Here is a 20,634-nt window from a genome sequence, read left to right on the forward strand (position 1 = left end):
CTCATCAATGTTTATTCACTGTGCTTGTAGTCTCAGCACCTGACACGTATTACTGGGAGATATTAGCGGAGATGATGCAAACTTACTACCATAAGTGTAGTTCTGTGTATTTGCAGAATTTGAAATAATGGTAAAACAATAAAAATTCCTTATATGTAAACATTTTACTTTGTTTTTAGTGAATACGGTTCAGACTAGAACATGAACTCAGAGTTTGAATGGAATGGACAAACAGCCTTAAAGATATTCTTGACTCTGGATATTACTGGCAGGAGGCATTTAGAGGGAGGGATCCCATCCTTTCTCAAGAAACTGGGTTCTGGTGCCATATGTAGGAAGTACATGTCAAACCAGTGAAAAAAATGAACTTGTAGGTGGCCCATAATTTTTAAACAGCCCAGGGCCGGCAGCAATCTTAATGTGCCTCTGCTAAAGTTAATTCTTTGTCTCATTCACAGAGCCGGGTGCTCAACTGTACTGGATCCCAGATGTAGCACATGGCCTGGTGGAGAAGGGAGTGGGAGTGAGGGCTCTTCCCCTCTCCATTGAAACCCAAACAGCCACGCCACAAATCCAGCAAAATATTGGACATGTTCTATAATATTTTACGCCCCGGCTGTGTAATGGTACAAAGAGACACTGGGGTACATTTACTTACCCGGTCTGAGGAGTTCACAGAAAGTGCATTGTCCGTGTATAATAGACTGTGCTGCGATTCACTAAGATTGTGCGCCCAATATCCTGCATGTGTCGCTTCCCGCTCAGGTCCGTCAGAGTTCACCTTTCTCTTTGTGGTGCATGTAAGGCTGGTGCCCCACGCACCGCTTTGTCTGCTTTTGAAAACGCAAAAGCAGACAAAGCCTCGCCTACCAGGGCGGGCCGCGACCCGATCGCATCGGTGTTTCTATGGAAACACCTGCAATCGGGAATGAGCTGCCGGTATTTTGCGTTAATTTAATGCAAAACACCTGCAGCTTGTTCCCGATCGGAGGCATGCAGTGCGTGTGGCACCAGCCTCAGTGTATTGTCTTGTGACACGATTTGAAAGTTGAATCCCGCGCTCAGTCCCAAGGCACCCCCCCCCATTTCTGTCATTTGAAAGTCAAAATCTGATTGTGCGCATAAAAGTTATAGTGCAGACCCCTGTTAAATACCTGTCACAGCCCTGCAAAACCCGAAAATGTCGGACATAAGTGACCCTTAGTAAATAAGCCCCACTGTATGCTCACCGCACCATGACTGGGTGCCATAGATGTCTATGAGGCTGTAATCTTGCTGCAAATTGTGTTCGATCAAGGGCCCCCATAAGGTCATGTAAGTCTGCTGAGCTTTCTGTACACAAAAAACTATACTGTACTACAGTAACACTGTAATGAATGGGATTGATCAAAATTCATATTCTGCAAAAAAAACATCTGAACCACAGTCACTTTTTCGCTACAGATTCTGGTGCATAATTCAATTTGCATAGCAAATTTGCGAGCTCTGCCCCTCTACAAGTTGAAACAAGATGCTTTCTGTTGTGGAATGGCTGTGGAATTACCACTGTATAAATTCTACAGCCATTCAGCAATGTGTACAGAAAGCCTCTCCTTTCTATTCTAAGGCCGGTTTTACCTGCCCCTTTTCTTCAATATTTACAATAATCCGTTTAATATAGTAAAGAATTTTACTGCAATTTAACAGGAATAATGCTAATTTAAAATGCAAGAGTTTTATAAATTATCTACACCTCCGTGATAAAAAGGAAATTCCGTAATCTTAACTTCGTTCACTGCTCTTTACACATTGAGAATACAAATTAGTCCAACCTGTGAAACTTCTCATTAAGCCCCCCTCCAGCTTCTCAGCAAGAAATCTTGAAAATATTATGCAGAAACTTAATTTAAATCTATAACACAAAATCTAAAACAATCTGGCATGAAATGCTGAACAACCACTCTTTTCTGTTGTTAGTGTGACCTCTCGCGACATTTCTGTATAGGTCACTGGTTAAGTGGAAGTTGTTCTCTGATTGTCTGGAAGTTCTGAACCTATGATGCAACTGTTTGAGGAATTTCCCATTCTGTGATGACTCATTCACTGCAGCCTGGAGATTCGAGGACCCTCATTCTGACCAGGAGCTCCGCTCTTTCACAATCACTACATATTTAGCTTAGCAGACAATAACCTTGTTTCTGATGAATTGCTGCTGAATAATAATAGCCCGCAATCCTAGAAAAGCCTTGGTCATAAGGTATAAGGCAATGGGGCACATTTACTAAGGGTCCGCAGCCGCGAATCCGTCTGGTTTTTCCCGAATATTTCCTCTTTGCGCTGTATTTCACGGAATTGTGGCACACGCGATCGATTTTTGGCGCAATCGCGCCGACTTTCGCGCGACAGAAATGGGGGGGCGTGGCCACCGGACAACCCGAAGGATTCGGAAAAACCGCAGAATTTAAAAAGCCATTTGTGTCGCAAGATCAAGCACTCACATACACCAGAAAAAAGCAGGTGAACTCCAGCGGACCTCGGCGCAGCAGCGACACCTGGTGAATATCGGCGCACGGACCTTAGTGAATCCCAGCAGAACCCGAATCAGCGTCGGAGAACCCGCCGCTGGATCGCGACTGGACCGGGTTCCTAGGTTAAACTTTATTAAATTGTACGATTTCACCGGGCAGTCTGTTACAGGTAGTGTAGCCAACCTACAAAACATAAATTCATACTACTCCAGGAGTGCAGCGTTTTCTCAAAATATTAGGTGTATGCGGAATCCTTACTGAAGCACAATCTTAATCCTCAAATACCCAAAAAACTTTCTGTTACCTTAATAATTCATACCTATCAAATTTCCCAATGTATAATGTGTGTTTGGTTACACATATTATTGGAGTATCTGGATTGTTCCTACATGGTAGATTTTGTGCTATTGTTTGTTTGTGAGCTTCTGTCAAGCAACCACCCATGCCCTTAGTTTTCTGAAGATAAGTGACAACAGGGGGCTGTGCACATATTCCCATTTAAGTATTGCAACAAATATACAGCTGAGCTTATCTTCACATTTATGTTTATTAGTTATACAAAATCTTAAGTCCTGCAGTTTGTAAAAGGTATCACTAGAGATAATGCTTAGTTATGCCAAAAATAAAACCAACAATCTTCTAAACAGTCTAAAGAACATACATTTTTTAGATTTGTGATGGATAAATGAGTCCGGTGGCAAGAAGTGACTGCACTCTTCATATGGACCTGCTCTGTAATATTCCACTTCTTTGTGATTCACAGTTCTGTGTGCTCATTCTTTTCTTTTACGATATTCTGAAGTTTTTCTGGAAGTATCTTTGTCCAGAATTCAGCTTTTCCTGCCCTCAGATTTCTAGTGGATTTCTGCTTTAAATTAATTTCCAAGTAACTTTCTTTGAGGTCAAACCTTGGCCAATGAACCATGCCCGGACCATTCGGATCCCTGCAGAAGTTAACATTAGATTATAGGGTCGAAGACAATTAAATAACCCAATAAATGTGGTATGTAGATGACCTTAGGGAGAAACCAGGTGTGGTATGTTTTGGAACCCTGGCACTTCTCCAGATTATCAAGTCAAACATATGATCAGGTCTGTCATAGGTCCTGCTTTTCTTAAAGGACATCTACCACCAAGATGAAGGACTGTAAACCAAGTAAATGGACACAATAGTGTGTCCCATCTCTGGCAGGATCTGCTCTTCTTTTAGCTTATTATGCCCTGGTGTTTTTTTTTTAAAGATTTTTTGAATAATGCAAATGAGTCTGAGGGCTCCAGGCTCCATTAACGCATATGGAGCCTGGAGCCCTTAGGCTAATTTGTATACTTTTTAAAGCCTTTTTCTTATTAAAAACAAGGGTATAAGAAGCTTAAGGAAGAGTGGATCCTGCCAGAGGGAGCACACACCAGAATGTCATTGTGCTTGGTTTATAATCCTTCATCCTGGTGGTAGATTTCCATTAATTACTGTGTCTCAGACATTCCTATCTTCCAATTACAGAATACCTGATAGTCTGATGTCTTACCCATTTCGAGCGAAGTTGGCCCAGTATGTCATGACTGTTTTACTAAGAATTTTTTCTTCATTAGGAACATTACCTAGTATAGAAAATTTGTAATATAAAATATGTAACTGCACAAAAAATAATAAATACAAGACAACTAAATAGAAAATAACCTGTGGGGTTTATAAAAATAATAGATCAAGGGCTTCTATATAGAATAAAGCCTGTCTTATTGAAAAATAATAAATACCAACCATAAACAACAAAACAATCAGGCAAATAGTTATTTAACAGTAATATTCAACTTTATTATGTGAAATACATATACACAGATAAAATAGAAAATATAACCTTCAGCTTGACTTCAGCGACTTACCCATGGAAAAGTATGTGCCATCTCTCAGAAACGGTCCTCCAAAGACAAACATCAACTCATCTCCATGGTCAGATTTTACAAAGTTAGGTCTGAAATCTTTCAGTACTGATGGGGGATGCTGGAACTCATAGAAAAAGATAGGGGATCCAGAATCTATTAGGGAAAGGTGGTGTACACAATGAGATGTTGTCACAAATCATCCATCAGATAAAGATTTAAAAGATTTAAGACTCTTTCACTTCATCCAATTGTTTAAACTGTACCGAATTACATTGCTGTTTATCCACATTCTTTATTTTCCAAAAGAAAAATAACATTTGTTTTTAGATACTATGTCATACACTCACCGGCCACTTTATTAGGTACACCATGCTAGTAACGGGTTGGACCCCCTTTTGCCTTCAGAACTGCCTCAATTCTTTGTGGCATAGATTCAACAAGGTGCTGGAAGCATTCCTCAGAGATTTTGGTTCATATTGACATGATGGCATCACACAGTTGCCGCAGATTTGTCGGCTGCACATCCATGATGCGAATCTCCCGTTCCAAGACATCCCAAAGATGCTCTATTGGATTGAGATCTGGTGACTGTGGAGGCCATTTGAGTACAGTGAACTCATTGTCATGTTCAAGAAACCAGTCTGAGATGATTCCAGCTTTATGACATGGCCCATTATCCTGCTGAAAGTAGCCATCAGATGTTGGGTACATTGTGGTCATAAATGGATGGACATGGTCAGCAACAATACTCAGGTAGGCTGTGGCGTTGCAACGATGCTCAATTGGTACCAAGGGGCCCAAAGAGTGCCAAGAAAATATTCCCCACACCATGACACCACCACCACCAACCTGAACCATTGATACAAGGCAGGATGGATCCATGCTTTCATGTTGTTGACGCCAAATTCTGACCCTACCATCCGAATGTCGCAGCAGAAATCGAGACTCATCAGACCAGGCAACGTTTTTCCAATCTTCTACTGTCCAATTTCGATGAGCTTGTGCAAATTGTAGACTCAGTTTCCTGTTCTAAGCTGAAAGGAGTGGCACCCGGTGTGGTCTTCTGCTGCTGTAGCCCATCTGTGCATTCAGAGATGCTCTTCTGCCTACCTTGGTTGTAACGGGTGGCGATTTGAGCCACTGATGCCTTTCTATCAGCTCGAACCAGTCTGCCCATTCTCCTCTGACCTCTGGCATCAACAAGGCATTTCCGCCCACAGAACTGCTGCTCACTGGATGTTTTTTCTTTTTCAGACCATTCTCTGTAAACCCTAGAGATGGTTGTGCGTGAAAATCCCAGTAGATCAGCAGTTTCTGAAATACTCAGACCAGCCCTTCTGGCACCAACAACCATGCCACGTTCAAAGGCACTCAAATCACCTTTCTTCCCCGTACTGATGCTCGGTTTGAACTGCAGGAGATTGTCTTGACCATGTCTACATGCCTAAATGCACGGAGTTGCCGCCATGTGATTGGCTGATTAGAAATTAAGTGTTGGACAGGTGTACCTAATAAAGTGACCGGTGAGTGTATATCGTTAATGCAGATAATACCAACTAGATAGTGAATAACACAGGTTGTACCTCTGTGATATCTTGCAGCTCTGAGAGATGGAATAACCAGAGAGACATCACCACACAGATCCAGGAATCGGTTTCTGAGTTCTGCAGGGTTATCTGTGTCCCCAAAATATTCATCAAGTATAGAGGGGATCATTTGGGAAGTGATACCCTGCCATAACACAATAAAGAAGTTTATAGACAATCTTGTATCAAATAAATTTTACTTTTTATAGTTATGAAGATCTTACCAAGTAGGGAGAGTTCTTTAATTTCACTTGCAAAGTGTCTTTATCCATTTCCTCAACCATGTCTAAGGCATTAAGGAGCTGATGACAGGAGCAGAAATTACATTTGACATCCACCTTAAACCAAAGTTTGTCTTATCCTTAAAAGGAACCTGTCAGGGTGATTTGGGACACAAAACTACCCACAGGTCCTTATGCACTAGTGGTTTACTCTCCCAAATTTCCCTCTACGTGGTCATATTAACAGAAAACATTTAGCATGAGAGGAGGCGCCAATGTGAGATCTGCAGATGTAAGAACGATGTGCCTTATCCGACACATCCAGGTAAATATAATATTTTTTTTGAATTGTGGCATCCAAAATTAATATACAGGTCGATTTGGGGCTCCAATGGCACTCCATATGGACCTGCAGTTGTATTAGCATCCCAAATCGTAGTGACATGTCCATTTTAAGTATGGCCCTGGTCACTTCTGAATCCCACTGCATAGGTTAGATATAGGATGATTCTGCTTATACAGTGGGGCAGATATACAAACAGATGTCTACAATAGTTACAAACATCTGTAATGACTGTTCTGCTGTGGGAGAGTCTATGTAGCTAAATTACTCATCCTGCACTAATCTTAGAATATATTTTTTATTTAGAATAGAAACAACACTGAAGTTCTCACCTTCGGGAGCAGCCAGCCACATTCCTGGTTATTTACTCCAATAATGAGTGGAACATTGTGGATTTCTTTGGAAGAGAAGACTTCTTCTGGGTGCTTGGTTAGGAAAATGCCATCAACACACACTGGTAGATTTGGGACAGTCTGCAAACAGGACATAGACAAGTATAGCATATTTTATTAAAGGGGTGGTCCCATGAAGGGATACTTTACTGAGGTCTATGGTTCTGTCCACTAATATTCCCAACAACAGGAAGAAAATGAACTAAAAGTCCACCTGAGAATGGAGCGCTGATATGCATGTGTGACCAATGTTAGGCTGCATTCACATGACCATTGGGGAACGTATATACAGCCGCAAGCTTGCGGCCGTATACGCGTTCCCCTTAGGTCGGCAATGGGTACACGGAGCAGTTTGGTGCAGTGCACGTGAGGCACCAAACCGCACAGTACACGGGAAAAAGATAGGGCATGTCCTATCTTTCCCCGTGTTACTGCGCCATGTACCTCTATGGAGAGGGGAGGGGTCAACTCTCCATGGCGCCGGATGTATGTCCGTCCGGCCCAGCGGTTATCCATTTATGTAATGCAGCATTAGGTTGGGTTCTATGGGGCTGACAGATGCTGATCTTTTAGTCCTTTTTTCTGCTGATCTTGTGGATAGTGAATAAATTACCTTTGTGAGAAAACCCAAATGACTAATTCATCAAACATCATGTATTACTGTCATCAGTTACGCCATATAAGTTATTACTCATCACTCATCAACTATCCCTCATCATTAATTATGTTATTTATTTTTCATAACCTTCGACATAACCTCGAGTTTTTTCAAGGTCTCACCATTCATCACCTGTCACTCATTGCATTGGTTTCGATGGCCTCACTATAACATACCATCTGTGACATAACTGTAAGGATTTCGTCTGTGGATTTCTTTTTAAGACATTCGACCAAGGAGATTGGGTCACAGCCTGAGATGGTGGCCACTAGCTGGAACAGAAACAGACAACTGCATGTACCGTCATTGTGTTCCTATGAAGTAATAATGAATGTCATACAAGAGAATATCCTTACATCTCTGAAGTTAAAAAGGTCTGTGGTCTTGTTCACTACAACTCCAGGGATAAAGATGACACCGCTCTCTGCAATGGCTTTGTGGAACAGACCTTTACTCAAGGGAGAGGCCATCTGAAAACAACCCAAAACATGAGGTGTAATGATTGTCTAGAGCTGTTTTGGCCTTTCAAGCAGACAACTGGCGGTGCTTTTTCTTTCTTTCTTTCTATCTATCTTTCTTTCTGGCGCCTGAATTTCTGAAGTGCCGGCGCCACAATATTGGTGTTTTCTGATATTCTCGACTTTTTCTACTTTTGGGCGCAAAATTTTGGTGCAGCTTGCAAATCCACCCGTTTTCTTGAGCTTCTATTTTTCCGACACTTTTTTAGACGCGATTTATGGGACAAAAAAGAGAGTTCTCGGGAGTTCTAAACCATTTAGTCCGTGCGCCAATTCATTAATCCCTAGAGACACTCTTTTGGGGCAGTAGATGGCAGCAAAGTAGCACGATAGTAGCCATTATCTGTTAAACCAAGGAGAATTCCAGTTCAGGGAGCATGGAAGAGCTAACTAGATGCAGAATTCAGTAATGACCCGTTTTCAAGGCATTACAATAGCATATATACAAAAACAGGAATGATTTTATGTAAGCAATATCAAGCAGAGATTTTGAAAATGGCAACCTGTGGTCAGTCCAGGGAATGTGCTTTTCGAGAAAGCAAGTATGCCCTTTATGATGCCATGTCTCTTTTTTAGTTTTTTTATCTTTACCTTCCAAGAAACATAACTTTATATGTTTTGGATGGTAAGACTTTTTTCCTGCAATTTAAGTTGTGTTTTTTTATTTCACCATTTGAAAAAAAAAGGATTTAAAAAAAATCTTTGTAGCATATTACATCTTTTACACTGCACAAACACTAGAAGCAGGTGCCACTTACTAGGACAGAGACTCCTACACCTCCGGCTGATTCACCAAATATTGTCACACAGTCAGGGTCACCACCAAAATCTGCAATGTTCTCTTTTATCCACTGGAGAGCTGCAACCTGATCCAAGAATCCATAGTTACCAGATGCTTGACTGTCACCAGTGCTGGGGAGACAAGGGGGCAGTTATTTATGTATGATTCTCTTCACATGGAGAAGCAATATTTACAGAAGACAAGCTTGTTTCTTACCTCAGGAAACCCAAGATTCCCAGTCTGTACTGTATGATCACCAGCACAATATCCCCATAGGTGCTCAATGCAGAGCCATCATAGTAAGCCGCTCCACCCGTTAACAGCGCTCCACCATGTATAAAGACCATCACCTACATAAAAACAGACAGAGGTAAAGAAATACACCACCACAAAAATACAAAGAGTTTTGCGCTTCTTCTAACAAAAAATATTTATACCCTTCATGTACCACCCTTAAATTATTATCGAAATTTGCTCACCGAAATTTTGGTTTCCTATCCATAGACAGCACTGAATGGGTTAAGTCTCACATACTCCTATTGGACAGATGATAGCAATTAATTAGCAATAGAGAATGACAGGCTGACTCCCTATAAAATACCCCCGAAACAATGAATACACATGTTTTTTTTATGCAGCAAAAGGGGGGGGGGGGATCTACGTGCTGCCTACTGACTACAGGAAACCAACATTTCGGTGAGCAAATTTTGATATTCCTGGTCGTCCCACGGCAGCACTGAATGGGACTTGAAAAGCACTAGTAGAATAAGGAGTGGGTTACTTTGAGGCAGCCAAACAAATTACACTCTTGCCGACGGCTGAGCCTGCCCGGAGCCAATATTATTAAGCCAATAGTGCCAGATGAAGGTTGACGGACCGAACCATATTGCCGCTTTGCATATTTGGTCCAATAATATATGAGATACTTCAGCCCAGGATGCAGCCGTAGATCTTGTAGAATGCCCCTTCAGATTAAGAGGAGATGGAAGGTCTTCTAGATCATAAAACATGGAAATTGTATCTTTAATCCATCTGGCTAGAGTTGACTTGGTAGCTCGTTTTCCCTTATTAGGGCCTCTGAACTGTAAACACAGGGCTTCAGATTCTCTAAAGACTTCTATTCTCTGGAGATAAGCAAGCACTCATCTCTCCTGCTCTTCCCCTGGGGCATCTGTACCCAGAACAGGAATGAAGAGCTCTTGGTTTAATGCTGATTGAGAAGGTACAAGATGGTAGAGGTGACATAACTGGAGGCGTTAGTTTTTTCAGACCACTGAAGAATCTCTTGACCAAAAGATTTTCAGAGAATATTCCGCCAAAGGAAGAGTTTATGGCAGTGAAGTGGACTTTTACCGTGTTAAACTTTAGGCACTTCTTTAAGCCATTGGAAGGCACGTGAGTAGAGGAAGCTCTTATTGAGAGGCACCATTGCTTATAAATCCCCCAAATACGCTGGTAGCCTTTCAACATCTATCGGTTTCCTAGAGGCTGATAAAGTGTCGATAATTTCATCTGAAATCATCCTGATCTTCTTAGATTCCCCCTTTCAGCTTCCAGGCTACCAGATGGAGTGGTGCTGGGTTTCTCCCTGCTGATCTTCTGTTACACCCTTGGAATGAGGGTAAACAGTGGAAACACATACAGACACTGGCCTGTCCAGTCGAAGGAGAGTGGAGTAAGAGATTGGAGAAGTGAAGGAGCACCAGACCTACTGCTCTCAACTCTTTGAGGTTTGATGGCAGTTTGGACTCAGACCGAGACCACCTCTTCTGAACCCACTGGTCTCTCAATAGGGCACCCGAACCCAAGTTGGATGCGTATGATGTAAGGACTACTGGCTGTAGAAATTGGAAGGACTTCCCTATTAGTGGGTTTCGGGACCACCAAATCAAGTCCTTGAGACCCTGAACTGAGAATGGAAGCTTGGAGACCTCTCATATGGGCTTTTGCCCATGGGACCAACTCTATGGCTGAGATTATCTATCCTAGGACTGCCATGGCTTTTCTGATTGTTGTTCTGGGGTGATTGTTTCCTTCAGAGAGGTAACTCTGCCTGATGATAAAGAGAGTTATGTTGGAAGAGTTTATTATGAACCCTAGAAACTACTGACCGGTGTTGACAATGAGCCCCTGAATCTCCAGGGTCTTCAGAACCACTGCTAGATCCTGGTACATTAACTTCTCCATTAGAGCAATTAGAAGCCAGTCGTACAGATAGTGTATCACCTGAATACCTTGTAACCTTGAGGGGGGCAGACAACACCACCATGACTTTTGTAAATACTCTGGGCGCTGAACTCAGAACGAAAGGTAGACATGTGAGCTGGAAATGAAGAACCGTTTTGTTCTGTAGCACAGCTATCCGGAGAAACTTCCTGTGACTGAAGCACTGGAATATGCAGATATGCATCTTTCAGATCCACTGTTGACATGAAGCAGTTCTTTGAGATTGCTTGGGAACAGGAAATACTCCACCTGTTAGGACCCTGAGGTTAGACAACTGGAGCCTCTCTGAAGATAGGGGACAGGCTCCAAGGCTCCTTTTTCTATAAATTTGGGAAGAAGATGAGGAACAATTTGATTGACAGGTCGATTTAGATAGAATCTGTTGGAGGAAAGCTGGCTAACTCCAGAGAATAGCCTCTTCTTACAAGACAGCTGACCCAAGCATCTGAAGAAGTCTTGTCCCATACTTGGGTAAATTGGGAAAGCCTTGCTCCAACTTTGACAGGCCTGGCGTCATAACTCATTTTTTAAGGGCTCTGTGGAGATTTTTTAATTCTGAACAACAGACTTGAAACTTGTTATTTTCTTAGGTTTTGAAAAGAAGTTTCTTTATCATCATTAATGATCTTCAAGACCTCCTCCAATTGTGGACCACATAGACTGGAAGGCTGAAATGGCAGATTACAAAAATTGGATTCAGCTGGGACATCTCCTGGCCAGAGCTTTATCCAGAGTTCACGCCTTTTTGAATTTATGGAGGCCAGACTAGCTGATGTTAGTTTGATTGCGCCTACGTGAGAGTTGCAAAGAAATTCTGTCGCTGTCTTGAGAAGAGAAATATCTTGTAAAATATCTTTCCTTGCTATGCCATCCTTTACATCATAGGCCAACTGGCTCAACCAGATTCTCAACACCCTTGCCACAGGAACCGAAGCTACAGAAGATTTGCATATTTCACAGAATGAAAAATGAAAGAGTCCATCTTCCTATCAATAGGATCTTTCAGGAGGGTGCTAACTTGGCTAGGGGCAGATTTACTTTAGGGAGGGATTCCCATTCAGCTGATAAAGTAGGGTCCAGTCTATAAACCGACTTAAATCTTACCCTGGGATTGGGGTTTTTATCAGGCTTTTTCCAGGTAGACTCCACCAGAGACTTCAAATCCGGGCAAATATTTGGCTTTTTTCTTAGGAAAATAATAGAGAGCTTCTCTTTTAGTGAAGTCTTCAGTGTCTTTATTGGATTCCACTGCTTCCTTTACTGCTTTAATCAGTTTAGAAACACCTTCTTAGTAATCATCTGGAGAGGCTTCTGGCTCTTCATCTGAGCTCACCTTACCCTCAGACCTATACTCCTCATGACTTGAGAGGCCTAGGGAGTCTGATGGTATAGGAAATCATCATTTTCTACTGGTACATTTGGACTGAGCGGTTTCAGCTACTGTTTGAGCAATGGTAGATTTAAGCCAAGACAAAAACCTGGTGGAATCTGCTTGTAAACTCTTCTCCTCCTGGTGTGGGGTACATCCTTCACATAAATCTGGTCCCCATTCCTCTGGCAAAGGCTGATGAAAGGTAGTACAGCATCTATGGCACTTATTCTTCCTGAGGGCATCTGGAAGACACAGAGCATTAGGAAACAATATCACACTGACATTAAGATGAACCAGCAGGGCAGCAGAGGTGAGCACTGACTATTCCCATGGGTAGGCTCTGCTCGCTGACAAGTGCTACCCACACCATATCTTTTTATATAGGGAAGTCTCGCGAGAACGGACTTCCCTTCACGCATGCACGAAGACCGCGGCATCGGAGATAACGACCGCGCATGCGCCAGAAGGAGCCGTGACCAAAACAAAGCTGCACCTCCAACCCGCGCACGCATATATTCATTGTCTCTGGGTTTTTATAGGGAGTCAGCCTGCAAATCTATATTGCTAATTAATTGTTATCTTCTGTCAAATAGGAGTATGGAAGACTTAACCCATTCAGTGCTGCCATACTACGGCCAGGAAAATAATAATTTCCTTCTGAAAGTTCTATTCTAGTCTTATCTTCAGTTCCATATTCTTCTTATAATTTTGCTTTCTAAGCTAGCAAATCTTACTAAATAGAATCCCCTTATCATTGAAAAAAAATTCAAATTGACACTATTTAAAATTTTGCAATAAAATAATTGCAATAAAAAGTGATTGTACAGAACTTATTGCATATTTTGCCAAATGGTTCTACTCTCATTTTCATAATTAAGCAGAATACATTTTCCATTCCTCTATCTCTTTAGGTCCCTTCCCATCCCAGTTCCCATAAAGACTTATTCACCGTTTTGAACTTTAAGAGACCCAGAATAGTGCTCACTACAATATTCAGACATAAAAGACTAGGCAGCATGTCACTTCCCAATTTTACCCTCTATTATAAAGCAGCACAATTGGCCCCACTTTCCTCAGTCACCACTACCAATGAAGTACCCAGATGGATGGCCAATGATCCCTTACCAGACTCTCTTGGAGTATCCTCTCCTGTCTCCTTTCATTCCCTAAGAATATAGTGACACGTAAGCTTTCAATACAAATTCTTGTCCAATCCTTCTCGCCTACATCTCTGTTCAATAACCCTTCCTTTCTACTGGGACAGAACACAAACTCCTTCAGTTGGTGGCTAACTAATTGGGTATCCTGACGCATTTAAAATCCAACCCATTGATGAGGCATAAAATTATTGTACAGCCTTTGAAAGCATATGTATGAATACTCTCTTTGATCAAGGAATCATCTCTAAGCTATACTCCACCTTTAATGCCCCCCACACACACCAAATCCAGGTTTATGGACCAATGAGAATTAGATCTCTGATTGCTAGCTCCCATTGGAACAATTAAGACATCACTGCACTACTTTCTCCAAAGATAGCCAACATGTTTCCTTAACTGAGACATCCCTCTGACTGATTCACAGGGTATATGTACTATGTTCCTACTACTTGTATCTGCACCTGTCTAAATGTTGCTTTATGGATGTGATGCTGCAGGTGATGGTCCATATTTGGTGGCATTGCCTGGTGGCTGTTGCCCTCTAGCATAACTTGAAGACATTCATTTACAGCTTGCTAGGGCAAAGGGTGTCCCTATTACCCTTTGTTCTCCTGTTGGGAGACAAACCATCAGGCATTGAAACAAATCACACTGATTCAGTTCATCGCCTTAGCTATTTGGATTAATATTGCATCCAAGTGGAAAACTGCTGATATGTCATTTACAGCAGTTAAGAATAGGCTTAACCTAATTACGGTATGTTGTTTGAAAGAGTAGAGGCAACTAGGTCTGGCACATTTGCTTCATTCTAAGGTATTTGAAAACCCTGGGTATCTTTATGTGGTACATTGGAAATTATTAGTCCAGGAACTCCTTCATATATCTGCCCAATTCCATTACACTGGTTTTACTAGACTCCTGATGTCTTTCCCTATTTTATCTCTTTATCTCATGTCACTTTGCTACACTGGCCCATATTTATCAAAAATATTGCACATTGCACTATGTATAGTTTGCCTGTAGAGTATGCGACAGATTCTTGAAATAAATTTTGACAATTAGGAAGTACAATTTGTTATGCAGAAAATAAGCCCATACAGCTCTGTACGCTAAAAAATAAAAAAAGCTATGCAGTGAAAAACAGATATGTGAAATGGAAAAAGCCCATCAGCAGCAAGGGGTTAACTCCATCAGTGGATATTCTCTTGGTGGTACTGGGCAGTGTAAGCACCATCCAAACAGCAGGAGAGTGAAGAGGAACACGCATTGGGTGGGGGTGTTGATTTGGTGGCATATAGAAGGTAGGTGTAACGTCCGTGTCCGTGAACATTGCTCTATCCGCAATTGGCAGAATAGATGAGATTAATTTGTGTGTGAACTGTGGCTTAGTGTTGTGTTTGGATTAACTGAGCCACACCCTGCTTCTTGCATTTCAGTCCTGCCCAGCAAGGGTTACTAGCCTGATTGACAGTTCCTCAGTGTGCTGCTGGAGGCGTGTCCGGGAACAGCCTTATATACCTGCCTGCTCCCATCATACCTTGCTGGTTATTTCAAGTCTTACCTGTGTATCTAGATGAAGTCTTACCTGTGTATCTAGTTCAGTCTTACCTGTGTATCTAGTGCTCTTGCTATCTTGTTTGGTATTCTGTGTTTTGTATCCTATTCTGTACATCTTGGCTGGCGCATTGTTGTCCATAAAGTTCAGACCATTTAAAACTGTTTACATCTGCGTGGTCTGCATGTAGAGGCACAATGAACGGATTAATGATGTTATTAAAATGGTATGGGCTTGTCACATTACATTCACAAAGTATAAGGAAGTTTTCCATTGAGTAGGCACACAAGACAGAGTGGCAGAGTAACATAATTTTTGCTCGTGATCATGAAGCGACTTTCATCAGTAAACAGCACAGTAAACAGTAAGCAGCCATCTTGGTTTTGATCTGGTTTGTTTGTCTCCGCTTGTCTGTCTGTATATAACCTGCTTGATCTTGACCTGACCTGTATATATCCCGCCTGATCTTGACCTGACCTGTATATAATCCTCCTGTCTTCCTGTATCTGTTGTTTGTCCCTCAGTATCATTTACCTCTTAGTGTTATTCTGTTTTCCCTGTCTCAGACCTGTGTTTGTATTCTGTGTACCGGTGTGAACACTGGTTTATATCTGTTTCCGGTTACCTGTCTGCTCCACCATCCAGCAGCTGCCAGACGAAGTAGGTTTTCCCCTTCATCTTGTAGGGTCACTCAGGGACCGTCAGTTAGGTTCCTGACAGTGGGTTTGTCCTTACAGGGCGGTTTATCTGCTTTAGGCAGGGCCTTTGCCCGCAGGGACGTTGCAGGGTGAGTTTGCCACCACTTACCTAGTCTGACAGCTAGTGCCAAGCCTGGTTGTGGTTGCGCGGTTTGCTGGACAGGTGCTGACAGCGGGATGGTGAGGTGTCTGGAGTGTGTGAGAGGCTGTAGAGGCCTCTGCACTGGGTGTCCCGATCAGCATCTGGGATATGTCTGAGAAGCGAGGCAGCGCTGGAGCACATCTATAACCACACCACTAGGTACAAGCGTCATTGTCTTGTAGGGGCTAAGGAGCATCTACACTGGGAGAGAGACCAGTGGGCTCAGTGCTGTTTACTGATGAAAGTCGCTTCACGATCACGAGCAAAAATTATGTTACTCTGCCACTCTGTCTTGTGTGCCTACTCAATGGAAAACTTCCTTATACTTTGTGAATGTAATGTGACAAGCCCATACCATTTTAATAACATCATTAATCCGTTCATTGTGCCTCTACATGCAGACCACGCAGATGTAAACAGTTTTAAATGGTCTGAACTTTATGGACAACAATGCGCCAGCTCATGGAGTAGAGGCTCAAAACTCTATACACCATAACCTCAATGACCTACAGGCCGCCCTTCAAGAAGAGTGGGATGACGTCTCAGCAGACAATGGCCCAGATATATTAAACTGGCTGCACCAGTTTTCTGTCTAACATTGTACATAAATGAAGGTGGAATCGGCTATCTATAAAGTGTCTTCGCCAGCTTTGTGTGATAGAAAAACTGGGGCATGTTAGGGCCTTAGTCGTTAGTTCATAGTCTCCGAAACATTTAATCAATTCACTCAACAGACTTGTATTGCTCGCTGTATATTAAAGGTGCACCAAAAAAATGGTGCACACTTCCAGAGCAGTGCAGAGAACACATTCGTGAGACAAACTGAACTAAAACCAGAAAGAGACATAACACTGACTGATATAAAGCTCTCACCGGTAACTTAGTGTATTCCCCTCTGTCTGCTGGAGTGAAGATGTTGAGGTACAAGCAATCCTCAGAAAATGAAGGCAGCTTCATCTCAGCCCCAAACGACTTGTACATCTCCTCTAGTAGATCTGGAGATTGGAGACACCTGAACAAAATGAATTGAGATAACCACAATGCTTACCATAAATCAGTTCACCACGTTATAGACAAACAAGAAGTACTCTATTTCCCTATTTCCAGTCTTCAAGGACATACAGTGAAACCTCTCTAAAAATATATCCTTTTATGAAGACACCCTCCTTTTGTTCCCATTACACTCCATGGAAGCTGCCCCTCTATGAGCAGAACACTCCTTGCAAAATTGAGCAATCTGCTAATAGAGGTTTCAAAAAAGATGATGTGTACATACAGGTATGTATATCTCATTGTATGGGGCTATGTATATATTAGACTTTATTTTTATTTAGTGTACGATATACCATATATACTCGAGTATAAGCCAAGTTTTTCAGCGCATAAAAACTTGAGTTATACTGGAGTCTATAAAAAAAAACAAAATGTGTACTCACCTATACTGTAAATTTTTTTGTGTTACAATTGAGTGTATATGGTATATATATAAATATATTTGTATATATTTATTAATTTATGTTGCTATATTATGGTGTGTGACACAATGAGGGGAATTTATCATACACTGGTTCATGGGGAGCCGGCGTATTTTGAAATCCGCTCCCATCCTGATGTATTCGTGCCCTGGCCTGCCATAGAATTTCACAATAGCCTGCAACCGTTTAGTCTTGAAACGGAGCAGAATATAGCTAGTACGTGGATGCAGGGAACAAATGCATTACTTTTACATGTGTGGGATTCTTTATTTTATAGATTACTACGAATACGGTGATACAATTTATATAGTTTTTTTAATATATTTTTACAATTTTACTGAAGAAAAACTAATACAGAGAAAATATCATTTTTTTTCTTTTCAGAAACATTACATTTATTGGTTGAAAGAGCTGGTTTGGGGCTTATTTTTCACGTGTTGAGTTGTCCTTTTCAGTGGTACCATTCTGGCACACTGAGCTTTTTTTTATCACTTTTTGGAAAAATTTTTGTGAAAAATGTAATTTTTGGAGTTTTCGTTTTTTTTAAGGCTTTAACAAAGCGGGTCTAATAATGTTACTGATTTATTGTACAGATTGTTATGGACGCGGTGTACCAAATATGTGGGGAGTTCTCGTGATTTTGTGTTTTTTTTGTACTTTATTAAACATGTAAAGGGAGTGTTGGGGTTTAGGGGACTTAATTAAGTATTTTAGCTTTTTTTTTTTTTTAAAGTTGCTTGAACAAGCGACGCTCTGTTCATTTGCTCAAGCTCTTATTCACTTAACACAGTGTAATACATACACTCACCGGCCACTTTATTAGGTACACCTGTCCAACAGCTCGTTAACACTTAATTTCTAATCAGCCAATCACATGGCGGCAACTCAGTGCATTTAGGCATGTAGACATGGTCAAGACAATCTCCTGCAGTTCAAACTGAGCATCAGTATGGGGAAGAAAGGTGATTTGAGTGCCTTTGGACGTGGCATGGTTGTTGGTGCCAGAAGGGCTGGTCTGAGTATTTCAGAAACTGCTGATCTACTGGGATTTTCATGCACAACCATCTCTAGGGTTTACAGAGAATGGTCCGAAAAAGAAAAAACATCCAGTGAGCGGCAGTTCTGTGGGCGGAAATGCCTTGTTGATGCCAGAGGAGAATGGGCAGACTGGTTCGAGCTGATAGAAAGGCAACAGTGACTCAAATCGCCACCCGTTACAACCAAGGTAGGCTGAAGAGCATCTCTGAACGCACAGTACGTCGAACTTTGAGGCAGATGGGCTACAGCAGCAGAAGACCACTCCTTTCAGCTAAGAACAGGAAACTGAGGCTACAATTTGCACAAGCTCATCGAAATTGGACAGTAGAAGATTGGAAAAACGTTGCCTGGTCTGATGAGTCTCGATTTCTGCTGCGACATTCGGATGGTAGGGTCAGAATTTGGCGTCAACAACATGAAAGCATGGATCCATCCTGCCTTGTATCAACGGTTCAGGCTGGTGGTGGTGGTGGTGTCATGGTGTGGGGAATATTTTCTTGGCACTCTTTGGGCCCCTTGGTACCAATTGAGCATCGTTGCAACGCCACAGCCTACCTGAGTATTGTTGCTGACCATGTCCATCCCTTTATGACCACAATGTACCCAACATCTGATGGCTACTTTCAGCAGGATAATGCGCCATGTCATAAGGCTGGAATCATCTCAGGTTCCTTGAACATGACAATGAGTTCACTGTACTCAAATGGCCTCCACAGTCACCAGATCTCAATCCAATAGAGCATCTTTGGGATGTGGTGGAACGGGAGATTCGCATCATGGATGTGCAGCCGACAAATCTGCGGCAACTGTGTGATGCCATCATGTCAATATGGACCAAAATCTCTGAGGAATGCTTCCAGCACCTTGTTGAATCTATGCCACAAAGAATTGAGGCAGTTCTGAAGGCAAAAGGGGGTCCAACCCGTTACTAGCATGGTGTACCTAATAAAGTGGTCGATGAGTGTATGTATTACACTATGTTATCTAATACACTGAGCATGCTGCGCACTACCTCAATGTCAGGAATGCAAGTTTGCATTTAGATTTGTGCCAAGTTTACACGTGGCATTAGCATTACATTTACAATTGCAATGCAAATGTCCAGAGGCAGGGCTTTACCTGACCACATCTGCATTTCCAGTAAAGTGCATACGAACGGTAAATAATACCTGGTATTTTGCATTGCGTTTGTAAACGCAAAATGTGTGAATGCATTCCCTGGAGGGAGATAATACTGGAGAGAGAAGGAGGATACTGTTTGAAGAGATTTGCCTAACTGCATTTTGTTAACACTGCATTTAAGTAATTGCAATTTAAACACCACGTGTGAACGCACCATAAGGGGGTTCTGCAGCAGCTGGTATGTGTATTACGATGTACTGCAAAAGCTGAGGTATGTGTTAGTTCTGCAACAGCTTTACAACTAATTCTGTAAATGATGTTCAGTAGTTCAGCAGTTCTACATTTAGGCCGCACACACATCAGGCCCTGCGCCAGCATCCGGCTAACCCTGGTAAGTGACGGGGCCCCAGGGTGCTGGAGAGGCCCACTCATGCCCCTGAATCAATTGTACCAGTGTCGTTTTAAGACACTGGTACAAATGATCACCATCCGGCTTGATTGCTTCTCTGCCTCTATACGGTGCTCGTCAGGAGCGCAGCATAGAGTCACAATCCAAAACTCACCTTTCCTTGTTCCCCCGAAGCGGCGCTCCGCAATGTATGCTGATATGATGATGTCATCGGATCACGTGTGCCAGGGTAGGGGGGCAGTGTGGCTACACAGGGTAGGGGGGCAGTGTGGCTACTGGAGGATGGCCCACGAAGGAGCCCAATAAGGCTCTGTCGCCCAGGGGCCTACTAGAACCTAGAGCCGGCCCTGACACACCCAAATGAGTTTCTGCGCCTTTGTCCTACTGGTCTATTGCCCAATGAACCAGGCTAAGCCATGAAGTGATTAATGACTGAGAATAAATATTAGCTCCCCCTATAATTTATAGGTCATATAGGTGAATTATGTTATTAACACTAATGAGTAAAAGTTCCATGTGCATTAAAACTATGACACTTCAAGCTCCCATA

General features: G+C 42.2%; 1 protein-coding gene across 2 annotated transcripts in view; it reads right to left on the reverse strand.

Annotated features, from left to right (window-relative positions):
• Window positions 1-2,935: 2,935 nt before the first annotated feature.
• The window catches only part of LOC140070462 (fatty acyl-CoA hydrolase precursor, medium chain-like), a 33,128-nt gene continuing 15,429 nt past the window's right edge, over window positions 2,936-20,634 (reverse strand). The window contains exons 2-12 of one of the 2 annotated variants that reach the window (XM_072117014.1): window positions 16,914-17,052; window positions 9,104-9,237; window positions 8,865-9,018; window positions 7,945-8,058; window positions 7,765-7,860; window positions 6,871-7,011; window positions 6,199-6,312; window positions 5,972-6,119; window positions 4,389-4,541; window positions 4,034-4,106; window positions 2,936-3,451 (exon numbers count right to left, since the gene is read on the reverse strand). In XM_072117014.1, the coding sequence (XP_071973115.1) occupies window positions 3,265-3,451; window positions 4,034-4,106; window positions 4,389-4,541; window positions 5,972-6,119; window positions 6,199-6,312; window positions 6,871-7,011; window positions 7,765-7,860; window positions 7,945-8,058; window positions 8,865-9,018; window positions 9,104-9,237; window positions 16,914-17,052 (1,453 nt within the window). In that variant the 3' untranslated portion in view covers window positions 2,936-3,264. The remainder of the gene's footprint in view (window positions 3,452-4,033; window positions 4,107-4,388; window positions 4,542-5,971; window positions 6,120-6,198; window positions 6,313-6,870; window positions 7,012-7,764; window positions 7,861-7,944; window positions 8,059-8,864; window positions 9,019-9,103; window positions 9,238-16,913; window positions 17,053-20,634) is intronic. The other variant, XM_072117013.1, reaches the window with a different exon arrangement.

This window comes from Engystomops pustulosus, chromosome 7 (genome assembly GCF_040894005.1).
Source record: "Engystomops pustulosus chromosome 7, aEngPut4.maternal, whole genome shotgun sequence".
Lineage (NCBI taxonomy): Eukaryota > Metazoa > Chordata > Amphibia > Anura > Leptodactylidae > Engystomops > Engystomops pustulosus.